The 19975-nt window shown below is 49.2% G+C and overlaps 8 protein-coding genes across 8 annotated transcripts; 4 read left to right on the top strand and 4 right to left on the bottom strand.

Annotated features, from left to right (window-relative positions):
* Positions 1–89: 89 nt before the first annotated feature.
* On the bottom strand, positions 90–511 carry UREG_04675 (uncharacterized protein; the record flags this gene model as incomplete). The annotated part of the gene is made up of 2 exons (XM_002545112.1): positions 90–188; positions 293–511. 2 exons carry the CDS (start codon positions 509–511, stop codon positions 90–92), a joined length of 318 nt encoding a protein of 105 aa, XP_002545158.1.
* Positions 512–1130: 619 nt separating this feature from the next.
* UREG_04674 (uncharacterized protein) lies at positions 1131–1600 on the top strand (the record flags this gene model as incomplete). Its single annotated transcript, XM_002545111.1, has 2 exons — positions 1131–1211; positions 1280–1600. The coding sequence occupies 2 exons, from the start codon at positions 1131–1133 to the stop codon at positions 1598–1600; spliced, it is 402 nt and encodes a 133-aa protein (XP_002545157.1).
* A 596-nt stretch (positions 1601–2196) lies between these two features.
* On the bottom strand, positions 2197–3171 carry UREG_04673 (chorismate mutase; the record flags this gene model as incomplete). Its single annotated transcript, XM_002545110.1, has 3 exons — positions 2197–2280; positions 2333–2987; positions 3101–3171. 3 exons carry the CDS (start codon positions 3169–3171, stop codon positions 2197–2199), a joined length of 810 nt encoding a protein of 269 aa, XP_002545156.1.
* A 1273-nt stretch (positions 3172–4444) lies between these two features.
* UREG_04672 (uncharacterized protein) lies at positions 4445–6391 on the bottom strand (the record flags this gene model as incomplete). Its single annotated transcript, XM_002545109.1, has 1 exon — positions 4445–6391. One exon carries the CDS (start codon positions 6389–6391, stop codon positions 4445–4447), a length of 1947 nt encoding a protein of 648 aa, XP_002545155.1.
* Positions 6392–8346: 1955 nt separating this feature from the next.
* Positions 8347–10578, bottom strand: UREG_04671 (uncharacterized protein; the record flags this gene model as incomplete). The annotated part of the gene is made up of 5 exons (XM_002545108.1): positions 8347–8622; positions 8678–9507; positions 9572–9769; positions 9819–10425; positions 10483–10578. The coding sequence occupies 5 exons, from the start codon at positions 10576–10578 to the stop codon at positions 8347–8349; spliced, it is 2007 nt and encodes a 668-aa protein (XP_002545154.1).
* A 964-nt stretch (positions 10579–11542) lies between these two features.
* UREG_04670 (uncharacterized protein) lies at positions 11543–12052 on the top strand (the record flags this gene model as incomplete). The annotated part of the gene is made up of 2 exons (XM_002545107.1): positions 11543–11687; positions 11886–12052. The coding sequence occupies 2 exons, from the start codon at positions 11543–11545 to the stop codon at positions 12050–12052; spliced, it is 312 nt and encodes a 103-aa protein (XP_002545153.1).
* Positions 12053–13697: 1645 nt separating this feature from the next.
* Positions 13698–15152, top strand: UREG_04669 (uncharacterized protein; the record flags this gene model as incomplete). The annotated part of the gene is made up of 5 exons (XM_002545106.1): positions 13698–14012; positions 14079–14432; positions 14484–14580; positions 14630–14718; positions 14787–15152. The coding sequence occupies 5 exons, from the start codon at positions 13698–13700 to the stop codon at positions 15150–15152; spliced, it is 1221 nt and encodes a 406-aa protein (XP_002545152.1).
* An 839-nt stretch (positions 15153–15991) lies between these two features.
* On the top strand, positions 15992–18073 carry UREG_04668 (uncharacterized protein; the record flags this gene model as incomplete). Its single annotated transcript, XM_002545105.1, has 5 exons — positions 15992–16269; positions 16372–16685; positions 16892–17485; positions 17558–17682; positions 17894–18073. 5 exons carry the CDS (start codon positions 15992–15994, stop codon positions 18071–18073), a joined length of 1491 nt encoding a protein of 496 aa, XP_002545151.1.
* Between the last annotated feature and the right edge of the window lie 1902 nt (positions 18074–19975).

The following is a 19975-nucleotide window of genomic DNA, read 5'->3' as shown; positions in this document are numbered from 1 at the left end:
TAGGTACTTATTCCTTTCAGAACGAATCTTGGGCGATTCACAGTAATTATGCCGCATGATAATAGCTCCAAATTCACCCCACAATTTAATCATTTTAGCCCTTTTTCTCGAAGCCTTTCTTCATCGTCCCTTTTGAGTTCAGCATCAACCTGTGCCCCTCGAGATGGTTTGTTTCCGTGGAAGGTCGCCTGACCCATATGGTCAATACTCATTGCAATTCATCCAAAAAAGTCACTTCCAACATGGGAGCGATTGAACTTTAAGGGTTCAGTATTGAGAATTTGCCGCTCACCGGTGCCAATGGGTCTTTCTTGGCTAACTCTTCATCAGTAGGTGATTTGCTCCCTCTTCTAGCCTGCTGCTCTTTGCTATGAGCACTTCCTCTTCCACTGGAAGCCGGTGGATGCTCCCTGTTCCTCCGAGCGGCTTCAATCTCCGCCTGGGAATAATTCCGCTGGTCGCCGTCCTCGTAGAGCGAGGGATTGCCGACATGGGATTTTCTTCCGCTCATGTTGGGCTGAGTGAATGATACAAAAAGAACTCGTAGTGACGTTCTTTGCACAAGGATTTCAATTGTCTTTTTGAGTGGGATATGGCTAGCTGGAGCTTGCGAGGTCGACTAGCTTTTAAACGTCGAGTCGCAATTAGGTTTTAAATCGACGTCAAAGCTGCAAACGTGAATAGAGCATGGCCATGGCCACTCGATTCCAAGGCAGAGCAAGAAGATCAATGGACCCTTGGGTCGCTCCGGAGATGATATCATGATGGCTCATTGAGTTTGGCTGGCAGCGTTGTGGTTGGATGATATCCTGGGGAGCTGACTGTTGGGCAGCACGATGGATTGCAAGCATTGAGCTAGAGCTAGAACTGATACTTGTAACGATGGCCCCATTCTCAGGCATGGTTGAACAGCGTCCATCTTGCTGTTTGATATTGGCTAGATGAAGTGCGGCTGGGTCAAGGTCCAGAGATGCAAACAAGGCAAACTCCACTGGATCGCGGCCATGCCAATTGTGGCCTAGCGTCATTGCTTATCTGATATCAATTTTCTCTCGATTCTCGCAAAAAGACGCAGAAACAGCCGGTCCGCTTCTTCGATCAAAGATATTCCACAGTTTATCATTGCCAGCATGGGGAAGCGAAAGCAATTGAAAGATGGCGATGTTGAGATGGGCAATGACGGCCGCGTGGGCGACGAGAGCAGCGACGAGGTCGGTTCAAAAGCTCCCCCGCCTGTTGCTTTTGTTATCTTCTTTGCTGAATATTGACATATTCATAGGAGATGGAAGTGGTTAATGTAGATTTCGAATGGTTTGACCCCCAACCTGCCGTCGATTTCCACGGCCTCAAAGTGCTGCTCCGCCAGTTGTTCGATACAGATGCACAACTCTTTGATCTATCCGCTCTCACGGATCTTATACTATCGCAACCGCTGCTGGGGTCTACGGTGAAAGTAGATGGCAATGAAACGGATCCATATGCATTTCTTACTGTTTTGAATTTACATCAACACAAGGTGAGCGCTGTAATTGGGAATCGACAACATTGTGCGGCTAATTCGTTCCGGCATGATAGGACCTGCCTGTCATACAGTCCTTAATAACATACATCAAAAGCAAGGCCTGCCCAGAGCTCTCCCCACTCAACGACCTCATGTCTCAACCTTCCGTCCCGCAAATCGGCCTTATCCTCACCGAGCGGCTAATAAATATCCCGCCCGAAGTCATTCCTCCTATGTACACTATGCTCCTTGAAGAAATTCAATGGGCATTGGAAGAAAAGGAACCCTACCAATTCACGCATTACCTCATAATATCAAAAACGTACGAAGAGGTCCAGTCTAAATTGGACCTGGAAGAGGATAGACCCCAGAAGAAGAAGAAAAAAGGAGGCAGTGGCAAGCCGGAGCTTTTCTACTTCCACCCGGAAGACGAGATTCTTCAAAAACATTCGCTGTGTCACAGCACGTATCCATATACACATCAGCACGCCGAGGGACACTCGGATTCAAAACGTGCATTCCAGGAGCTAGGAATCCGCCCCCATGGCTCTATGATTTTAATAGAAGCTGCAAAGTTCGAAGCGGCGGTCAATGGCATCAAAGAATACGTCAGTTCTTCCTCGTGAATCATAAATTTGAGGTATCTAGGTCTATGGATATTTTGCGTCCCGAAAGTAGTCTTAGATCCAATACTATCATTGTTTCTCCCACTCTGTCCCCCGAAGGCGTTGCATCAAGTATTCGACCTCCACAATCTTTGTCATGGGGATGACAGCGTTCTGCGATTGCTGCGTAAGCCGTCATTCAACATCCGCAGGCAACAAAACTCACCTGGTACATGGACACCACCGCTTCGACATCGATCTTTGAACTGTTCTCATCAGGATTCGCTGGGTCTCTTCCGTAGGTGGTGGCCTTCAACCGCAACCTTTCCAGCACTTTCTTTTCCACTTGAACATTTGTGATCGCATCCTCAATCCCCTGCCTATCAGCGGCTTTGATCAGCTTGACAAACTTCTCAGTCTCCTTCCGGAACTTTGACTCTGCGACGAATTTTCCAAAGTGAATTCGTCTCGAGAGCGCCTGTAAACAGCTAACATCGCACGTCGCTGCCGAACCGTAATTCTCTTGAGTTTCTCCTCGATCCTCCCTTCCGCCAAATTTCCTACAGGCGTTGGGCATAATCTCATTGATATATCTCGACTTTATCATATCATTGATATTCACGTCATTGTCATGCAGGATGTGCGGATACTCGAGGGGCTGGAGGATCGGTTCCTCGAGCACACTCGGGAAAAACGGGTATTCGTCGGGTGATTGGTAGCGACGGACGCGAGACTGAATACGTTCGGTTTCACAGAGCATCCATTCCATAAGGCTGAGCTCACTGCCGGGGATTTTTACCCCACCGGGGATGTAGATGCGCTTGTTGAGGGGAAATTGGACACGCTCGATAAGGTGGAAGGTTATGGTGTCTTCCAAGCGGCTAGGAGGTTTCAAATTATTCAGTCCCTTTCCTCTTGCGGTGATATGCGCAAGGGTGTCGCGGCTCCGGCGTTGACGCTTCGAAGCCGTCTCGGGGAAAGTAAAGCTACTCACATCAATTGAAAACGAATGTTGTCGAGATCTAGTGCCTTTGAGGCATCCGAAAGGTCGATAGCAGCATCCATTGTGTCTCAGTCGTTGCCCGATAGAATAACTGCGGTTCGGTCAACTGTTTAATAGTCACAGCCTGAGCTCCTCCACGCATGTGTTTAGCAAGCAGGGATAGCAGCTGAGTGTAAGGATAACTAACTACAGAGAAGTTAAGTTAGTTAAAGCTTGCGGGAACATGGGGGAGCCGCCTCACTAGCCGGTCAACGAATAAGTTAGTTAGCTTAATAAAGCTGGAATATTCCCGCTGGTCAAGGGGAACTTTGCTTCACCCCGGGCGAGCTGGTGGCCTCACTCCAATCAAGTCAGGCTTTCTCGCACAGATGGTCTTAACCTCAATGCGATGGTGACACTCGGGGTTGCTTGACAGAGTGATTGGGCCGGTGGATGGCGATTTCAACCAGTTTCTCGAGCGTGACGCCCGATCTGAACGAGGGTAACCTACAATATCCAGAAACCATCCACTTTGTATGGGGAGTTACTCCAACAGTTTCATTCATCAACTCGAGAAGATTCTGATTTCAACCAGAGAGTGATACGTTCCAAGCAGGATTTGCAAAAATGTATTCCGTATGCAGCAGCATCAAACGAACAGTAAAGATTTCAAGCAAACGGTAAACGTAACGCCTTGTCAAAGATACATATTTCCCAGACACAGTCTACCCAAATGCAATCATAAAACACCGGCAAATCCAGACTCCTCCAGGTATTGTTGCATAACCCATTGAAAAGAAACACAAATCCTACCAAACACCATTCCACAACTTCGTAAAAAGCAATTTTCTTGAATTTTTCAGATCGTCAAGGTCGTCTCGACGGATTAAGACGCGTCTCGTCTTCAATGGCCATCATTCATTCGACGGCATCTGTTACAGCGGTAACATGGGTGGGTTAGATTCTATTCCGCAGCGAAACGACGAATAGCGACACAAGGAGGGAGTGGTTTGGCCGAAATCCCGCGACTAGTCCCAATAAACCGCAATGCTGGAAATCGCTTCAACAGAGAAACATCAAACCTCCGCAACGACCATCAACTATCCACTTCAAAGCTGGAAAAGTCCATACTTCGGGGACAGTAGGGCCGGGGAAGCTTAATGAGGTCTGTGTTAAAACCTCTCAGCAAAACGCCGCCTGGGGGAGAAATAATTGTCAGGAAGATCGGTAAAGGAACGATTGCAGCGTCGATATGGGCGAGATAAAGTCATGAAGGTTACTTGACTACCGGGACTCTTCAATCTTGTCGCCCATTCTCCAATTGTTGACCGAACCCAAGCATTAACCGGGCCAAGTTTACATATGGCCATGTAACCTCGCCCGATAGATGCATGTGTTCACGGAACCCCAGTTTGACTTAACCCGGAGAACGGCTTTCTTCGTGCGAATGTTTGGCAGGTCAATGACTGCATCCAATAAGAACCTTTGGATGTTATGTTTGCCATTGATATCGTATTGGAATTTACCAACGCGATAGTATGTTGAGCCAAGCTTCGTGTCTTGCGAATACGCCGTTTCCGGCTCGTCCGGGTAAGCCATACGGAGAGTGGAGATGATATCTTCCCGCTGCGATGGGGAAAGCGGGCCAGAATAAGCCTCACGTGCCTCTGCCGAGGACTCCAACAATTCTGGCCGCTGTGTCAACCACTCTGAACTTCCTGGAGCGACAGTCGCTCTGGCACCAGGAGGAACGGTAGACGGTGCCGCAGACGCTGACCGGGATGAATATTCGACCCACAGTTCCATCTCCCGAGGAGCCGATTCGGGATCCAAAGTTGCCTCTTTGTGAATGTGCTCAATGACCACCTCTTCGGGAACCAGAGGTCGGCCTAAGAGCACGGCGAGTTGAATTTCACTGGTGTGGTCGTTCACACACCAACAATCTCCATGTTCATCCCAACGGGTGAGCGCAGCAGCGGGAGGATTTGTCCGTTTGACGCCGACTGCACGCTCGGTACCGCCTTTGAGAAGTCCAGGGCGAAATTTGGTGGTGAGATATGGGTCCACAAAAGCCCCCATACCTGTTGAAAACCAGTTGATCCTTCGCGGCAACAATGGGTCTTCCCTCTCAGGCCATATCGCCTGTCTAAGGTGTGGCAACCGCTTATTCCACTCATCTTTAAGAGCAGCCACGTCTCGCGCCATATCCGCGAGTCGCTGGTCCACTCCAGTAGAGAGCTTGTTCAATGCGTCGGCGTATTGACTTGTCGCCGGTTGCCCACCACAGAACGATGGTGGCAGATTCAGCCCCTTTCCAATGTCCTTAGGAAGGACGCCTCTAACGTCCTCGACCTTGATGAGCATTCCTCCGAAAGCGAACAACATAAAAAAGACAGTCATCAGCGCAAAACGAACGCCTTGCTGACTTCGATTTGTTGGAGGCGCAGAATGGAATGCTGAAGAAGGCGCCTTCTTGGAAATGGGGGTGGCATCACCGTAATCCTCACCTTGGGATGGTGCAAGGACCGGAATAGCACCCAGTTGAGGGGCCGACTGAGAGGAAGCCACAACAGACGGTCCAACTCGCGCTTCTTGAGGAACCTGGAAGTTGGCTGCAGGTTGAGAACGAGCAGATGGCCGAAGCGGAGGACCAGCCATTGGATGCACTTGCCTCCATTGCGGTTGGACTTGGAAAGACCCGGCTCCAGAAGCATTGTCGGCAGAATTGGCGACACTGCCGTGTCTCGGATCGGCAATGACATGGCGCTCAGTATTCCAGCTTACACTGGAATCTTCTATGCTTGGTAGAACAACCTCTTTGCTTCCCTCTGCTTCCTCGGACGCTTCTCGAAGAGATCCGAGAAGTTGGTCGTCAGGAGTGGGCTCGCGAGTGCGTGTACGTCGGCCAGGCGTTCGGCGAGTAGGAGAGGCAGATTGGCGGTTTGTTCTAAGTCGGGTCGCTCTCCCAGTTCCCGGATTCGCACGAGCTTGTTCTTGAATGCGCTCAAAGTCATTGGCTTCGGTGTTTAAAGACGGCCGTTCGATTTTAGCGCCAAATTGAGCTGCCATAGGTGGGCTAGCTCGCAACTGTCTGGGAAACGCAGGACTTCCGGTAGCACCATATGCGAATGACTGCTGTGTCTGAATAGCTGGCAACGAAGGGTTGTCAAAGGAAGAGGCTGGGATTGCAGTAGCGTCATTCTGGCTTCCAAGTGGAGCTGTGCCTTGTCTGGTGTATTGATTTTGTCCCGATGGCTCCTGGGAGACTGATCGCCCACTGCGTCCTCGACGAGTTTCAACCATTTTTTCAGAGAATTTAAAATCAAGACAGGCGTAAAATGAAAACCTAAAAGACATTAGCAAGCAATTTAGAATTAAAGATAGGAACGCCCATACCCGCAAGATACGTCCAAATTAGATTAGGAGAATGAGGTTTCCCCGGTACCGCTAGGATAGCACTTTCGTTCGAAATGACTCAGGTAAGGCCAACAGTAAACACCAGACGATGCGAATCCAGTGCCAAATTCGCAACTTGCTGTTCCGGGTGATACTTAAGATCAAATGAAAGCCAAGCGTTGATATGATAGTGGATACTATGGCTTAAGAATATTGGACTAAGGTCTCGCGGACTGTGAGGGTTTATCTTCAACAAAACCTCTATCGGATCGCACAATGAAGATCTCGGGGGGGTCAACGGGAGTTCGCAGTCCGATATTAGTAGAAACACGAATCAGAAGAGACGAGGGCGGGCGGTAAAAGCTGTGGTGAATTAGGTCAGCGCTCGATTAGTCTCAAAGAGTAAGGTGAATTACTTTGGAGAAAAACAGGAAAGATTGGAGGATATTATGCGTTCGTCTGCCAGGCAATAGTAGACGAGGCTAGGTAAAGGAGACAGGAGTTGGTTTGGTTTGTCAACAGCCTGTAGCCTTGAAAACAAACAAAGACAATTCCCTGAGAGAATAGGAGATAGATCTAGTTAAACCAACCTTGACCTAAACAAACGCTTGATTGCGTAAGAAAAGAGCTGGTCGAGATTGATCTTTGAAAGAAAGGTTTGTCGAAAAGTGGTAAAACTGGTGGGAAAGGGTTCTTCAGATGTGCAGTGAAGAAGAAAGAGAGGGAGAGGGAGGAAGAGAAAGTCGAAAAGAGATTTTATAGTGCGGTTGGAAGGGAGAGCATGCTAAGCGAGCGTAAACAAAACTCACCTGATTCAAAACAGAAACTTATAGAGTAGTGCGCGGCAACATCCGCTGTCCTGCCAGGGTCAGAAAGATGGGAAGTTCCGAGAGAGACAAAGGAAGCCTCTCCTATTTTCCCGCCAGCGACCAACCCCGCCTCCCTTACTACAACCGCGTAGCCCACAGAATAAGTGTTGGGATAGCACAGAAGCCAGCGGCGAAGAGGAGATCACGGTTGGTAAACCAGGGTATGTTGTGTTCGTTGAAACCCTGTGCAGTATCGAAACGATATCTCTCGGTTCCCTCCTCACACGAATTTTTACCGCAGCGTTGAAATAGATTCAACAGCAGCACGCTCCTTCGTTGAGCCAAATAAGCATGTATTCCGCACTAAAAATCTGCCCCCTCGGTATATATGCTCAGTCCCCCCGGCGATACAACAGCAGCGGCGGGACAACCACACAGTCGACCAGAAGCAACGTTTTTAAGGGTATCAATTACAAAGAACGCGCCTGTCTAGTGCTTGGAACGATAAATTTTTGTATTCTTCCAGCAGAAAATGCGAACGAGTCGCTGATAATCTTCCAAACACCGAATCAGAGGCCCAAAGGAGACGACGCGAAGAAATGAGGGCCGGCATCACAGGGATGCAGTGGACAGAGCAGGCCTTTTGCAGCGAGTTAAATACAATAAGCCTGCATACATAATGACAAAGAGCTGTGAGTTGCCTTGCGCGGTCTTCAAAGCGCTTCTCCCTTTTGTTTGTCGTTCGTCCATAGAACCCCCCGTCCCCAGTCGCAGACAATCAAGCGCGTCGTCGCTTTTTGTTTGGCGTTGAGGTCAAAGTAAGGTTGAGCGTCGCGCTAGTGCACATCGGGCATAGCGCCATCGGAATCGGAAAAAGGGATAAAGCGCTTTGTTATTTTGGATGACTAATCCTCATATATATCATGCTGCTCATTCTGAATACTACGGAATACCGTCTACCGGCTATAAATGTTCATAACTCCCATGCATACATATCATACAGTGATGTACATTCGCTTTTATAAGCCCAGCTGGACACATTCCGGTTGTGCTTCAACATGTCCAGATGCCAATGGTGCCATCTTTGCGTCCTTCAGTCAGATATCCGTCCTTAAGGCGTACACGTTCAACGATTGCAGGCGTTGTCCCTTCTTCCTCTGCAGTAGTCCCCGCGCCGCAGTCCCAGTGACGCCCGTCAGCCTTGTCGTACACTTTGACAACGTCCTCTCCTGCAGCAGCCACTATTCGCCGGGAGTCAAACATCATACTTGTGACGGGATGGTCGTATGCATATGCATCGTAGATGGATCCCGTGCGGAGATCCCAAATCTACCAAACAAATTAATCACTTGCAAATTCACGAGCGGGGGACGACGTAACATACCCGGATACTCCGATCCAAACTACCAGTGATAAGATGGACATCGTCGAATTGTAGGCATGTGATTGGCCCTGTGTGTCCAACAAGACTACGGTGAACCTGGCCGCTGCGTAAATCCCACAATCTAATCAACCCGTCCGCAGTGCCGCACGCCAATGCAGCATCGAAGCATTGTAGTGCGCCGACGAAGTCGGCCGATGCGTCTGGAAGGCGGCCGGTGGGTCGCCACTGCGACTCCCCACCACCCATGGTGGACGACGCTTGTGCGGCCGCCCATAAGACGTCCAGCGTTTGTACACACCTTCCCTTTACCAAATCCCACTGTCGTAGCGTTTTATCGGCGGAGCCAGATATCAAGGTGTCGCCCCGGAAATGCAAAGCGGTCACCTCATCAACATGTGCTTCAAGAGAAAATAATGGGCAATCCTCCATGCTGGAAGGTGGTGGTGGTGGCGGTTCGGCTGACGGGTCCTCGAAACCTAGCGCATCGTCGTCATCTTCGTCTTCGGCTTTATTTATTCTATTATCCCTAGGAGCATAGCTGGCGCGGCTCAAGTCCCACAGTCGAATCGATGCGTCCATAGAGCCAGTAGCAACAATGTTATCCTCAACCTGTAAGCACCTTACGGAGGCATGATGTCCTTCCAGGAATCCCATACAACGCCCGAGGTTTAAATCCCAAACTCTCACAGTATCATCCAAAGCCGAGCTAACCATGGTGCCAAATGGAACGTCAAAATCAACTGCGGTGATCATATCGTTGTGCGCCTGTATTTCTCGAATCATAGAACCTGGCTCAAAATGTTCGTGCAAAATGGGCATTGACCGTTTTCCTAATTTTACCCCCAAAAGATTAGCACTCATTAAAGTCTGAAGAGAATCAACGGGTCACTCAACTAGTTGCTTTATGCCGCCATGTTTTCGGTGAGGGAAGTTTTTCGTATATTGATTCAGACATGAATGATGCGTCCATCGCTTGGTTTTCAGGATCCACTGGGGTCGTTTCCGCATCGAATGTTTTCGGTGTCGAAGCTCCTGCAGCAGATTCACCCACGCCTTCTTCCATATCTTCAAGCTTATTTTCCAATTGAACCACTAATTGCGAGTTAGTCCCAAATCAGATTCACAGGCAGGCCAATCGTACATTCATGCTCCAATTCTGCCTCATCCATTTCCAGTCCAGCCAAGCGGTCTAACACAATTTTTCGCATGTGATTCAAATTGGCAACTTTGTTATCTATCTCATGGATTTCTGTACTGCACATGTTTTTCCGTATTCCCATCATTTCCAGTCGACGGTTCAGCGTGTCTCTCTCGCGTTTCAGCGTCCCAACGGTCTGAGGTAACGGACGAGCGCTTTTCCCGGAGCCTTCTAACGTTTTCTGACCATGGGACCGCCGTCTTCTATGCGATTTCCGGTGCTCATTGTCATCCGGTATCGAGGCTTGAAAACCTTGGAACAGGGAATATGTACTGGTGTCGGCGGGAATATTCGCAAGTAGTTCATCAGGGAGGGCGGAGAGCGCACGGTACTGGATTTCGGATGTCGAAAGCTTCGACCGCACGAGGTCAGTCGGACTGGTCTGCGTAAAGGAGAATACTTTTCTTTGGACTGTGGGTCGGCGCAGTTCTCGTTGGATATCACTCATTGCATTTTGGTAGTGCGTTGTAAAAGTGGGATCGGTTTTTGGGGCCATGAGGTGGCTCGCGGTCGTGGTGACCTTGCGACCAAATGCTTCGAGATGACGGCTCTAACTCGGGCGAATTAGTATCCATGTGCGAACTGTTCAATTAACCAGCTTTGTTACCGTTAATCCTGTTCCCAGCACAGAACCGTCATCGTCATAATGGCTGGCAACTGACTGGCCGGAAGGCGAATCGCTGCGGGGATGAGGGCCAGCCATCGAGGAGAAGCTATCGATCGGGTTCTCTGATATCCAGCAACTGTTAGCCGCCGGGGCGTGTAGATGTCAGCGTCGGCAATGTGAACCTTTGGCTCTTTGCGGTGTCGATGCTGTTGTTTGGCCATGGCGATGGTAATTTTGAATACCGTAATTAATTGCAAAACATCACATCACAGGCCGGTTTAGGGTATTCTAGTGTTCTGATATTACCGCTCTCCTCAACCTTGCAAAGGCTGCACATATGACCACAGCCACGAATGACTGAATCAGACGAGGATTCATCTTCGGATCTAGGTTAGTTTATATGTTGTTTCCAACAACTCCATACTCTCCAGATAATACGCCATGTGGCTTTTCCCTAGTTACCTTGACTGCCAATGATGAGCTGATGCTGAGAAACTTTCATGATCAGATAGGAGCCGGAGAATGACATTTTGAGGCTTGCCAGCTCATAATGCATTGAGATAGAAGACTTTGGGGTCAGTTTGCATTGGTCTGTCTTCAAGGCATAGGTCAATGCTGGACAATATGTATATTAACCCGAGTTCACAAATTCATAGAGCACATAGGCATCGTGTGTTGGCATCCCAGCCGAATGGAAGAACCAGATGGCAAACTGCGAGAATGGCGAGTCCTCTGTCTGTTCAGCATGTTCAATTCATCACTAGGGCCCCATCTTCACCTCTTTCACCAGTTCAGCAGTCTTGATCATCAGAGTTGGTAGAGATGTCCCGCCTATCTTGGATAGAACTGCTTATCAGTCGCGTCTCTGAACTCTTCATAGCAGGAGAATTTTAGGGCTAGTTAGTGGAAACGACTCCGTACGGCCGGTGCTTTACTGGGTAAAATGTGCTGATGTACCTATTCTTCCATCCGGATATCCCAAGCCTTGAGTCAGAAAAAAGGCACTGATTCCTACGGTAAGAATCTGATCACAGTCCAAACAACTATATCGATTCTGGAAATGACCGGTTGCTATGCCAGACAGTGTGCTGAACAGCCTGACCACCTCCAGCATCCGACACTCATTTCCTCAAATGTTGCAATTTGTTTCCATCCTTGGCGGTCTAGGAGATTGTTTCCAAAACTTCAAGATAGCCATCTTGTTAGTGTGTTTCTCCATCTCTGAAACCTCCACACTCTTCCCAAAGCAACCTTGACGAACTTTAGAGCCGACATGAGGCGAGAATCTGACTTTCCATTTCATCTGTCCTGTGACACATCCTCGCTGATCTTTGATCATCTCTGATACGTTCCAGGAAACTTATGTAGCATCTGAGCTCACATTTGCCTGTCGTGTGGTACAGACTTTTTCCTTATCAGCACTCCAGAGTATCAGCTAGTTATGCCCCTGGCTGACAATCTCCTTGCAAGGCCCTTGACCCCAGATCTCGAGGCCAGTTCCGGCGGGGATACGGAACATGGACTGGCGTTGCCCGAGGAAAACGTTGCACCCCTGAAACCCGAAGCTTAAGTCCAACCTTCAGAGTACCTCTTCTCATTATTCCACGCATGTTCTGGACGAAGTGGCCAGCTCCCACCGCGCAGCCAGCAGGGCGGAATCCTATGCACCGACTCCATTAATAAAAGTGATCCCGTTGCCGTGAGCCGTGCTACTGATACTACGATTACGTAGTATTGCTCCATCTCTTTCTGGAGATTACACCTGTGCGATTCATCTCCTCCTCTGTTCTCCGTCCATCCCTTGGACAAGCTTCTTCAATGGAGTCACGGAGTAGATGGATGCGAATAAAGGTGGCCATTGGAAGCGTGCATATTATATTAAACCACCACCCTCGAGTAATAGTGAAATTCAGCCCCAACGCTCCAAGGAACGTCGCTTAACGGGATACCGAGCGTTTATCGGAAGCAATTATCACTCCGAGGTTGGAAAATCGTCCCGTTCCTTCACAAGGTCCTTATTACTACCAATATATCCCTGATTGCGCAGAGAACCCGCCCTCTGTTTCTTTTTGCATGAACTAAACACTTGGGAGGTTTTCAGGCACAGCGCATTCCAGAAGTCGCAACAGTCAGGCCATGAGTGTTATTTCAGTAGCAAGGTGATCCGCGTCTTTTTGAAGCTGATACTCAAGGGGCCTCCCTCGTCGACCTCTCTGATCGTCAATTGGTCTGAGCGCGGAAGATTTTCTCGAAGACGCGTCAAATCCGAGATAAAAGGATTGTCGTTCTGTGAGTGGCCACTTTGGTCAGGGCCAACATTTCTCGTTCAATCCTAGCCGACGAAGACCCCTGTCCGTAAAATAATATGGCACTCGATATTAAGCTCGGAAAACAGGGTGTGCAAGGATGGAACAGACAACTAGTTATCACTTCATCCCAACTCACCTCCTCCGGAACGACACGAGTAGCCATGGAAACTCTTTCTATTCTCCTTCGAACAAGAATGCTGAATAAATGGAGACCCTCTTGGGATTGCAACGCTAGTGGGCATTGCCGGCAACCTCCGGTGCCGCCTTCTCTCTCGATCGGTTCGGACCGACTGATGACATGCTCGGCTCCTTCAGACTGCTGCAACCTGCTTCTCGGGCCGTTTCTCATGGCTTGCTCGCTCGTTTATTATCGGACTGCGCTTCCGATGAGAAGAAGGCATGTGTAATCTCGCTGCGTGCAAAAACCCTATGTGGTGACATGAGTTTTCCGGTCGCTTCACATCAGCTTCCTGATCGCCCTTTCCGCCGAGGTTAACCTTGCAAACTGGAGATCTGAATGATGTCTTTGCGGGGTTGGCAAACGCATGCACCCTCTGAACAATCCCTTGTGTACTCTGGTCACAAGGACTCGTTTAATTAGGCCATGATAACATGGTTAGCCCTGGCCGCGTCTCATTTACCCCAGGAACACTCGGTGCCCTGCACCCCTTGTGTCTAAACAAGACTCGATTGAAGCAAAGGGACCCAGATTAATGAAGAAATTCATCAATCTCTTCAACCACCCCGCGCCTTGCCGTATCTGACAGGCGTTGCTCAACATGGGCCTTTAGGTTCTTATTCGTCTGATGCATCGGAGGTAACCCGCAGGAAAAGGGTATATATCTCCATGTATCTCTTCTTGTTCTGATTTCAAGCTCGAGCGAGATTGAGCAGCCAGCCGCCATCATGCGTTTCCTTCAGAGCACGTCTGTCCTTGTGGGCACCATTCTTCCCTTCCTTTCCGCCTTCCCAACTTACCGCCCCAATGAAAACGCAATAATCCCAGATAAATATGTTGTCACCTTCAAGGAGGGCACCACCGATGCTGAAATGCACGCCCATACCGCATGGGTTTCCTCTGTTCAACGGCGAAATCTTGCCGCTGGGTTTACAACTGCCGAAGCGCCTGGTGTTGAAGGCATGTACAACATAAACACTTTCAATGCCTACTCTGGGTCATTCGACCGGGAGACTATCAAAGAAATCAAGTCCCATCCAAACGTTAGTTGCCCTTTTTTCTTCCAGCACGCATGCCACGGGAAGGCTAACTTGGTTATTGGTTATCAGGTCAAATCCGTCGAGCCAGACAGGATTGTCTATGTTGCGGGCCTGGTAGAACAAACCGATGCTCCATTTGGGATGAAGCGCATTTCACATCGCAGCCTCCCAATCACAGACGGTTATTGGTATGATGATAAGGCAGGAGAAGGATCCTTTGTCTATGTCATGGATACCGGTATCAACAAAGCCCACAATGATTTCGAGGGTCGCGCCATCCCCGGAGTGAATCTTCACCCAGATTCTGCTTTCGATGATTCCACTGGCCACGGAACCCATTGCGCAGGTATTGCCGTCTCCAAGACCTACGGAGTTGCAAAGAAAGCTACCGTGGTCGATGTCAAAGTCTTCAATAGGGCATCGGTATGGAGGTATCCGGGCAGTCATGTTATATGATGCTAATTGATGGGCTAGGGCGCTTGGAGTTTACTTATTAGCGGCCTCGATTGGTCTGTGAAGAACATTACTGGTGAAGGCAGACTTGCAAGATCATCTGTCAGCATTAGCATTAGTGAGGAACTCCGCGCAAGCCGTTTCATTTTGCAATACTAACCTTTCAGGCGGTGCTACTTACGGCCCAATGAACGAGGCTGTGAAAGCCGCGGTTGATGCTGGAGTTGTGGTTGTCGCCGCTGCCGGCAATGACGGGGTAAGGGCCTCTGAATTAGTTAACTATCTCGCGCATTTTTGCAAATCACATACTAACAATTCCTGCAGCGAGACGCTAGCAGAAATAGTCCCGGGAACGCCCCGGAAGCCATTTGCGTAGGATCCATTAATAGTCGTCGAAACACCGATACACGCTCGAGGTTCTCAAACTACGGTTCCACTGTCGATATCTTTGCCATCGGTGAAGGTGTCCTCTCCACAGCTCGCAACACTCGCACCGGCACTGCAAACATGTCAGGAACTTCCATGGCCACTCCACACATTGCTGGCCTTGTTGGATATCTACAGAGCATTCATAATCTCCCCAATCCAGCTGCTGCAAGAAGGATGCTCCTTCAATTGGCGTCAACTGGGACGATTGCAGATGGACGGGGAAGTCCGAACAGGTTGGGCTACAATGGTAGCGGCAAATAAATATTCTATGGGCCGTTCTAACAAACGCGGGCCACCGAATTCCTTAGTTGAAATAGAATCAGTGAAGCATAGCTGCGCTGAGAATCGCCTAAGCAGATCACAGCATTTTCTCTGTACATATTGGACATACCATCAATGCACATCACATTTCTCTAATATTCCATTGGCGTTGAGAATGCCAGCCGATCAAATAAGCTCGCCCGGGGCCTACCGCATAGTGAAACACGAATTAAACGTGAAAAAAGCAAACGTTCAGTACAACGTGACTGGCCGGGGTCGGGGGCCCTTTAAGAGCATACGCAGCATCGTTTGAACCCAAGAGCAAAGAGTTTCACAGCAGGCAAAATATACCCGCAGAAGGCCTGACCCCAGAGATATTTACCGGGCCTGCATCCACGATGAAAACCTTTTCGTTTCTTTCGGATGCCCCGGAAAACCCTTTAAGCTGTGAATCTACCATCTGGCCGGTTTTGACAGGCCTCAAATGATGGGGACGACCACAACATTGTCAACCTGGCCGGATATACGGTGGGTGTCGACCACCCTCCACACCACATTTGGAGGGCTATGCTGATTCGGAAAATGCATCAGAATATAAGATGTCTATTATACATGGCACACAAACATCCGCCTGTGTTTATTGCCGCGCTTTTAGGCTTCTCACCTGGCACAAAGCACGTAGGACGTACAACATCAACATGGATATCCAAGGCAAGAACTTTCTCCGGGCAAGGAGCTTACCGGGCCCGGGTCTTGGAGAGAGTAAATAAGGGCCATATATCTCCGTGGCTGGGGGTGCACTTGATTTCTCTTCTCGTCACGCAAAATATACTAGCAATATGGCACATGCCGGGCTTTTCGGTTGGGACCTGCCACGCCTTAGTCTTGGAGGGGAAAGCATTAGGGATCGAATAGAGATCAAGGACGAAACGAGCTCGGAGGAGCAGCCGAAACATCCTGGAGAATCTCCAGAGCGTTCCTCAGCCTCGGTGGTTTTAACAGGGGAGTGCACCAGAAATGGAATCAAGGTCCTTCCCCAGCCGACCGTGGACCCCTTGGACCCGCTCAACTGGAAGAAGTGGGAGAAGAATACAATCTTGGGTATCGTTATGTTCAAGTATGGCGCCTTTTATGGCCTCCTAGCACAACGCACTGCACTGCACGAATTCCAGGAAGGATGTGGGCAAAATGACCGTCTGTGACTGACAGAGCTGCAAAGCTATTTCCTCCTTACGTACGCCACATCCGTATCCATTCCCGCATTCCAGTACGTCCAAGAAGCTTTTAATCTGAGCTTCGACGAGGTCAATAAAGGTTTAAGTCTCGGTGCTTTGGGCTGGATAGTAGGGCCTATTACCCTGACTTCCTTAGCCGACATTTACGGCAGAAGAATAGTTCAGGTTATCAGCACAGCAATAGCTCTAGTGGCCACAATCGGTGTTGCCACATCCGCCACATTTCCGGGGTATCTGATATCACGGTTCTTCCAGGGGTATGGGGCAAGTCCGGCCATGACTGTTGGAATGGGCGCAGGTGAGTTCATGAGCCTTCCCATTTATATATCAAGAAAGTTTATAAGATGTGACTAGTGGGAGATATATTTTTCGACTATGAACGGGGACATAAGCTTGGGTGCTGGATGATGGGGGCAAATGTTGGCTTTGTCCTCGCACCGATGAGTAGGTGAATTATTGTGTTGAAACTGGAAGAAATGGGGCTAACAAGCTGGGAAGCCGGAGGTCTTCTCGTGGACTCTCTTGGGGTGAACTGGGACAGCTGGGTATCAGCAATACTATTCGCAGTCTTGCTGCTTCTTCAGTTGTTCTTTATGCCAGAGACGTTATATCCACGGAACTTCATGCTCTGCAGGATGCCGAAAATCGGTGAAACAGCGGCAATTGATCAGGAGAAAGCCGCGCCATACGCAATAACCATCGACGAAGTCACCCTAAAAAGGACCAAAGATCTCCCATTTCTAAACTTCAGGCCAGTTCCGGGCCTAGAGCACCCCAAGGTGTGGGACACCATGCTCCGATTTTTCCTCACGTTCAGGTTATATGTCGTGGTCATCGCTTGTGTGGTAGTTTCCACGTTGGTATATTCTTGGGAGATCGCCGTCCTCACTTGTTTCCCTCTTGCATATGGTGACGAATCAGCGGCCACGCAGGCCTTGCTTTATTTGGGACTGCTGGTGGGAACCGTGGCATCTGAAATCCTCTGTTCAGGGCGTCTGAGTGATTGGATAGTAACGGTGTTAGCCAAGAGGAACAATCATATTCGAGTCCCGGAATCGAGGATCTGGATTATGTATCCCGCTCTTCTTGCAACAGGTGGTGAGCTTTTCCTTCCGAAACCTAATGAAGACATTGACTAGCGGTGCTAATCGACCTCATCCCCTTCGGTAGCCGGTCTAGCGCTTTGGGGTATGAGTATCGGGAGGAAATCGCATTGGATCGTGGGGCAGGTGGCATTGTTCCTCTGTAAGGTCTCTGTAAGCATCTTCCAGCATTTTTTGGAAATGACTGACGGAGTGAATGTTGCAGTGGGCGGAGGATGCCAACTCTCGATGACAGCGGTTTTTAGTTACTCTATTGATGCATATCCAATGCAATCCATAAGTGTCCTCACATTCTTTGCGGTGATGTTGAATATTGGCATCTTTCTGAGTCCAGTTCGTTTGAGCCTCCCTTTTCCGCACGCATCATCTGGGTAAAAGGAAAAAACTAATTGTCTTGCTCTAGTTCTTCATTTCTCCATGGATCAAGGCCTCTGGATGGACGTGGACATTCGCTGCTCAAGGAATCATGGTTGCCGGTGCTGTGGTTCCTGTATTCGCGGCCCTCCACAAGTACGGCGCTCGCTTGCGAGCCATGTCACCTCTCCCGTCCTGGGTCAATCCTGAGTATGATACGCCGAACTGAGAAGCCATTTCCACTCTTCCCGTGCATTCTGCAGCCTGATCACCGGTCATAGCTCCGAGTCACGGAAAGGAACCGCTTAGAATCTTCGAAGCCCGTGCTGCATATTTATAAAGGAATTTCGGTTGGAGAGAGCGAGCTTCTCACTGCAAGGACGGGATTTTACGATGCGGAAGACGTGAACCAAACCTTCCGCGTTGCCGCGAAAACTTGCTTGCCTTTTTTCCCTCCTTCCACACGAAGGAAAGTTCTCCGTAACTCCACCATCTTTCAACGGACGGCAGGATGCCATGCCTCCCCTTAGCCAGTCAGGCGTCGGCTCTCACAACATGATCGACAGGGATGGATCAAGCTTTGGTTTCAGGTTCTTCCTTTTTCTTTTCTAACGTCTGGACGCCGAAGCTAACGGACGATCTCGATATTGATGCGGAGGGTCGCTAAAACATTGAAGATTTTCCGTTTGAGGGAAGTCGTTGTTTGTTGTATGGAGATGGTGGAGGAATTGGACGGGAGGTGGGTTAAGGCGCAATAATGGAGAGTGGGACAAGAGGGCTCGGTATTATACTAGGCAATACTGATACATTGTAATTTCGTAATATGGTCTTTGAGAAGGTCCCGAATTTTATTTTCAGGAACAGGGGCGAAGGACACAATGCAAAAGTCCCATTGGATAATCAACCGTGGCTGCGAACTGTGGAGAGCATCTGCTGTGGCTGGGCTGTAATGTATAGTTACGGTATTGTTGTAAGAGGCTTACTGATACGCGACAAAACTATTCATCCAACCTCGAGATCTCTGGATATCAACTGCTCACAACCTCAACGAAGAGCTGTGATCCCCTGTATGTACGTATGAGATTCGTTTTTAAAAGCCCACTGAATGTCGTGTCTGAACCTTTGGGATAACAACGTGGCGCTCTTTCGCGGCCATTCTGAAACGAGTTCATTTCATCGTGCTTGTCGATATGTGAGCTGATATCGGTGCTCATCGCAAGGAAGTAAGCTTAAATCTATGATGACGCATTTCCTTGAAGCAAAAAGCTATTTTGGGTCGTGGGGTGGATCGAGATCCGTCTGCTGGTGGTATCAAGATCGTGGAATGATGGAAGCTGTTAGAGCTCAAGCAGAGTGGTGAAGCCCAGACGGTTAGTTGAGGTGATCGCTGTATCGGAGTGAGCATCAAGACGGTGTAGACGAGGAGCGCTCCGTATCCTACATTAGAGAAATGCCATCTACTTCAACGTACCAGGTTGAAATCCGACGTCACTGCTTCTCAACTAACTCGCCATGGACCCTATAACTCATGTTCGTTCCTGCATTCAGGCGCGATGTGCAGAGATCCCAGCTCAGCTAGTCATCCATGCCATGCCATGCGAGACCGCTTGCCCTGTAAGGAGGTTGATTGCGACTGTCTCCAAACCGTGGAAGAGCAGTCTGTGCGAACCATGGGCGGTGCCATGACAGGTTCCTGGGACTTGTCTGGAGGAACCCAGATGGTCAAACTCAAATCAAGGCCGTGATAATAGTCTGTCTGATATGAAAATGGAGACAAGGCTCAGAAGCCAAAAATGTGCATTGTATGCAAGGAATCGATTTCATCAACGACCAGGAAATACTAGAAAAGCGTTTGTCCGTTGCGGGGGAACTAGTGAGTTCTAGACTGAGCTTGGGAATCACAGCCAGTTGTTTCACAAACAAAAAAAGGCGACTTCACGCCCAACACCACATGGCGGAGCAAGCAGAGAGCTGATACTCTGCACTGCGCGGCCGACTGCGATCGTCTCTGGGTAATCAATGTCAGACCGACGGAGTGGTGTTACTTTTGCGGCCAAGCTTGTAACTCCGCTAGCAAAAGGAGACGACATTGACTGCGCTAAGCCAAATCCCTCGCTTCTTTGCTTTGACG

Source organism: Uncinocarpus reesii, genomic scaffold, assembly GCF_000003515.1.
Source record: "Uncinocarpus reesii 1704 scaffold_2 genomic scaffold, whole genome shotgun sequence".
Lineage (NCBI taxonomy): Eukaryota > Fungi > Ascomycota > Eurotiomycetes > Onygenales > Onygenaceae > Uncinocarpus > Uncinocarpus reesii.
Note: the sequence above shows the minus strand (reverse complement) of the source record. Positions and strands in the feature narration are given on the sequence as shown.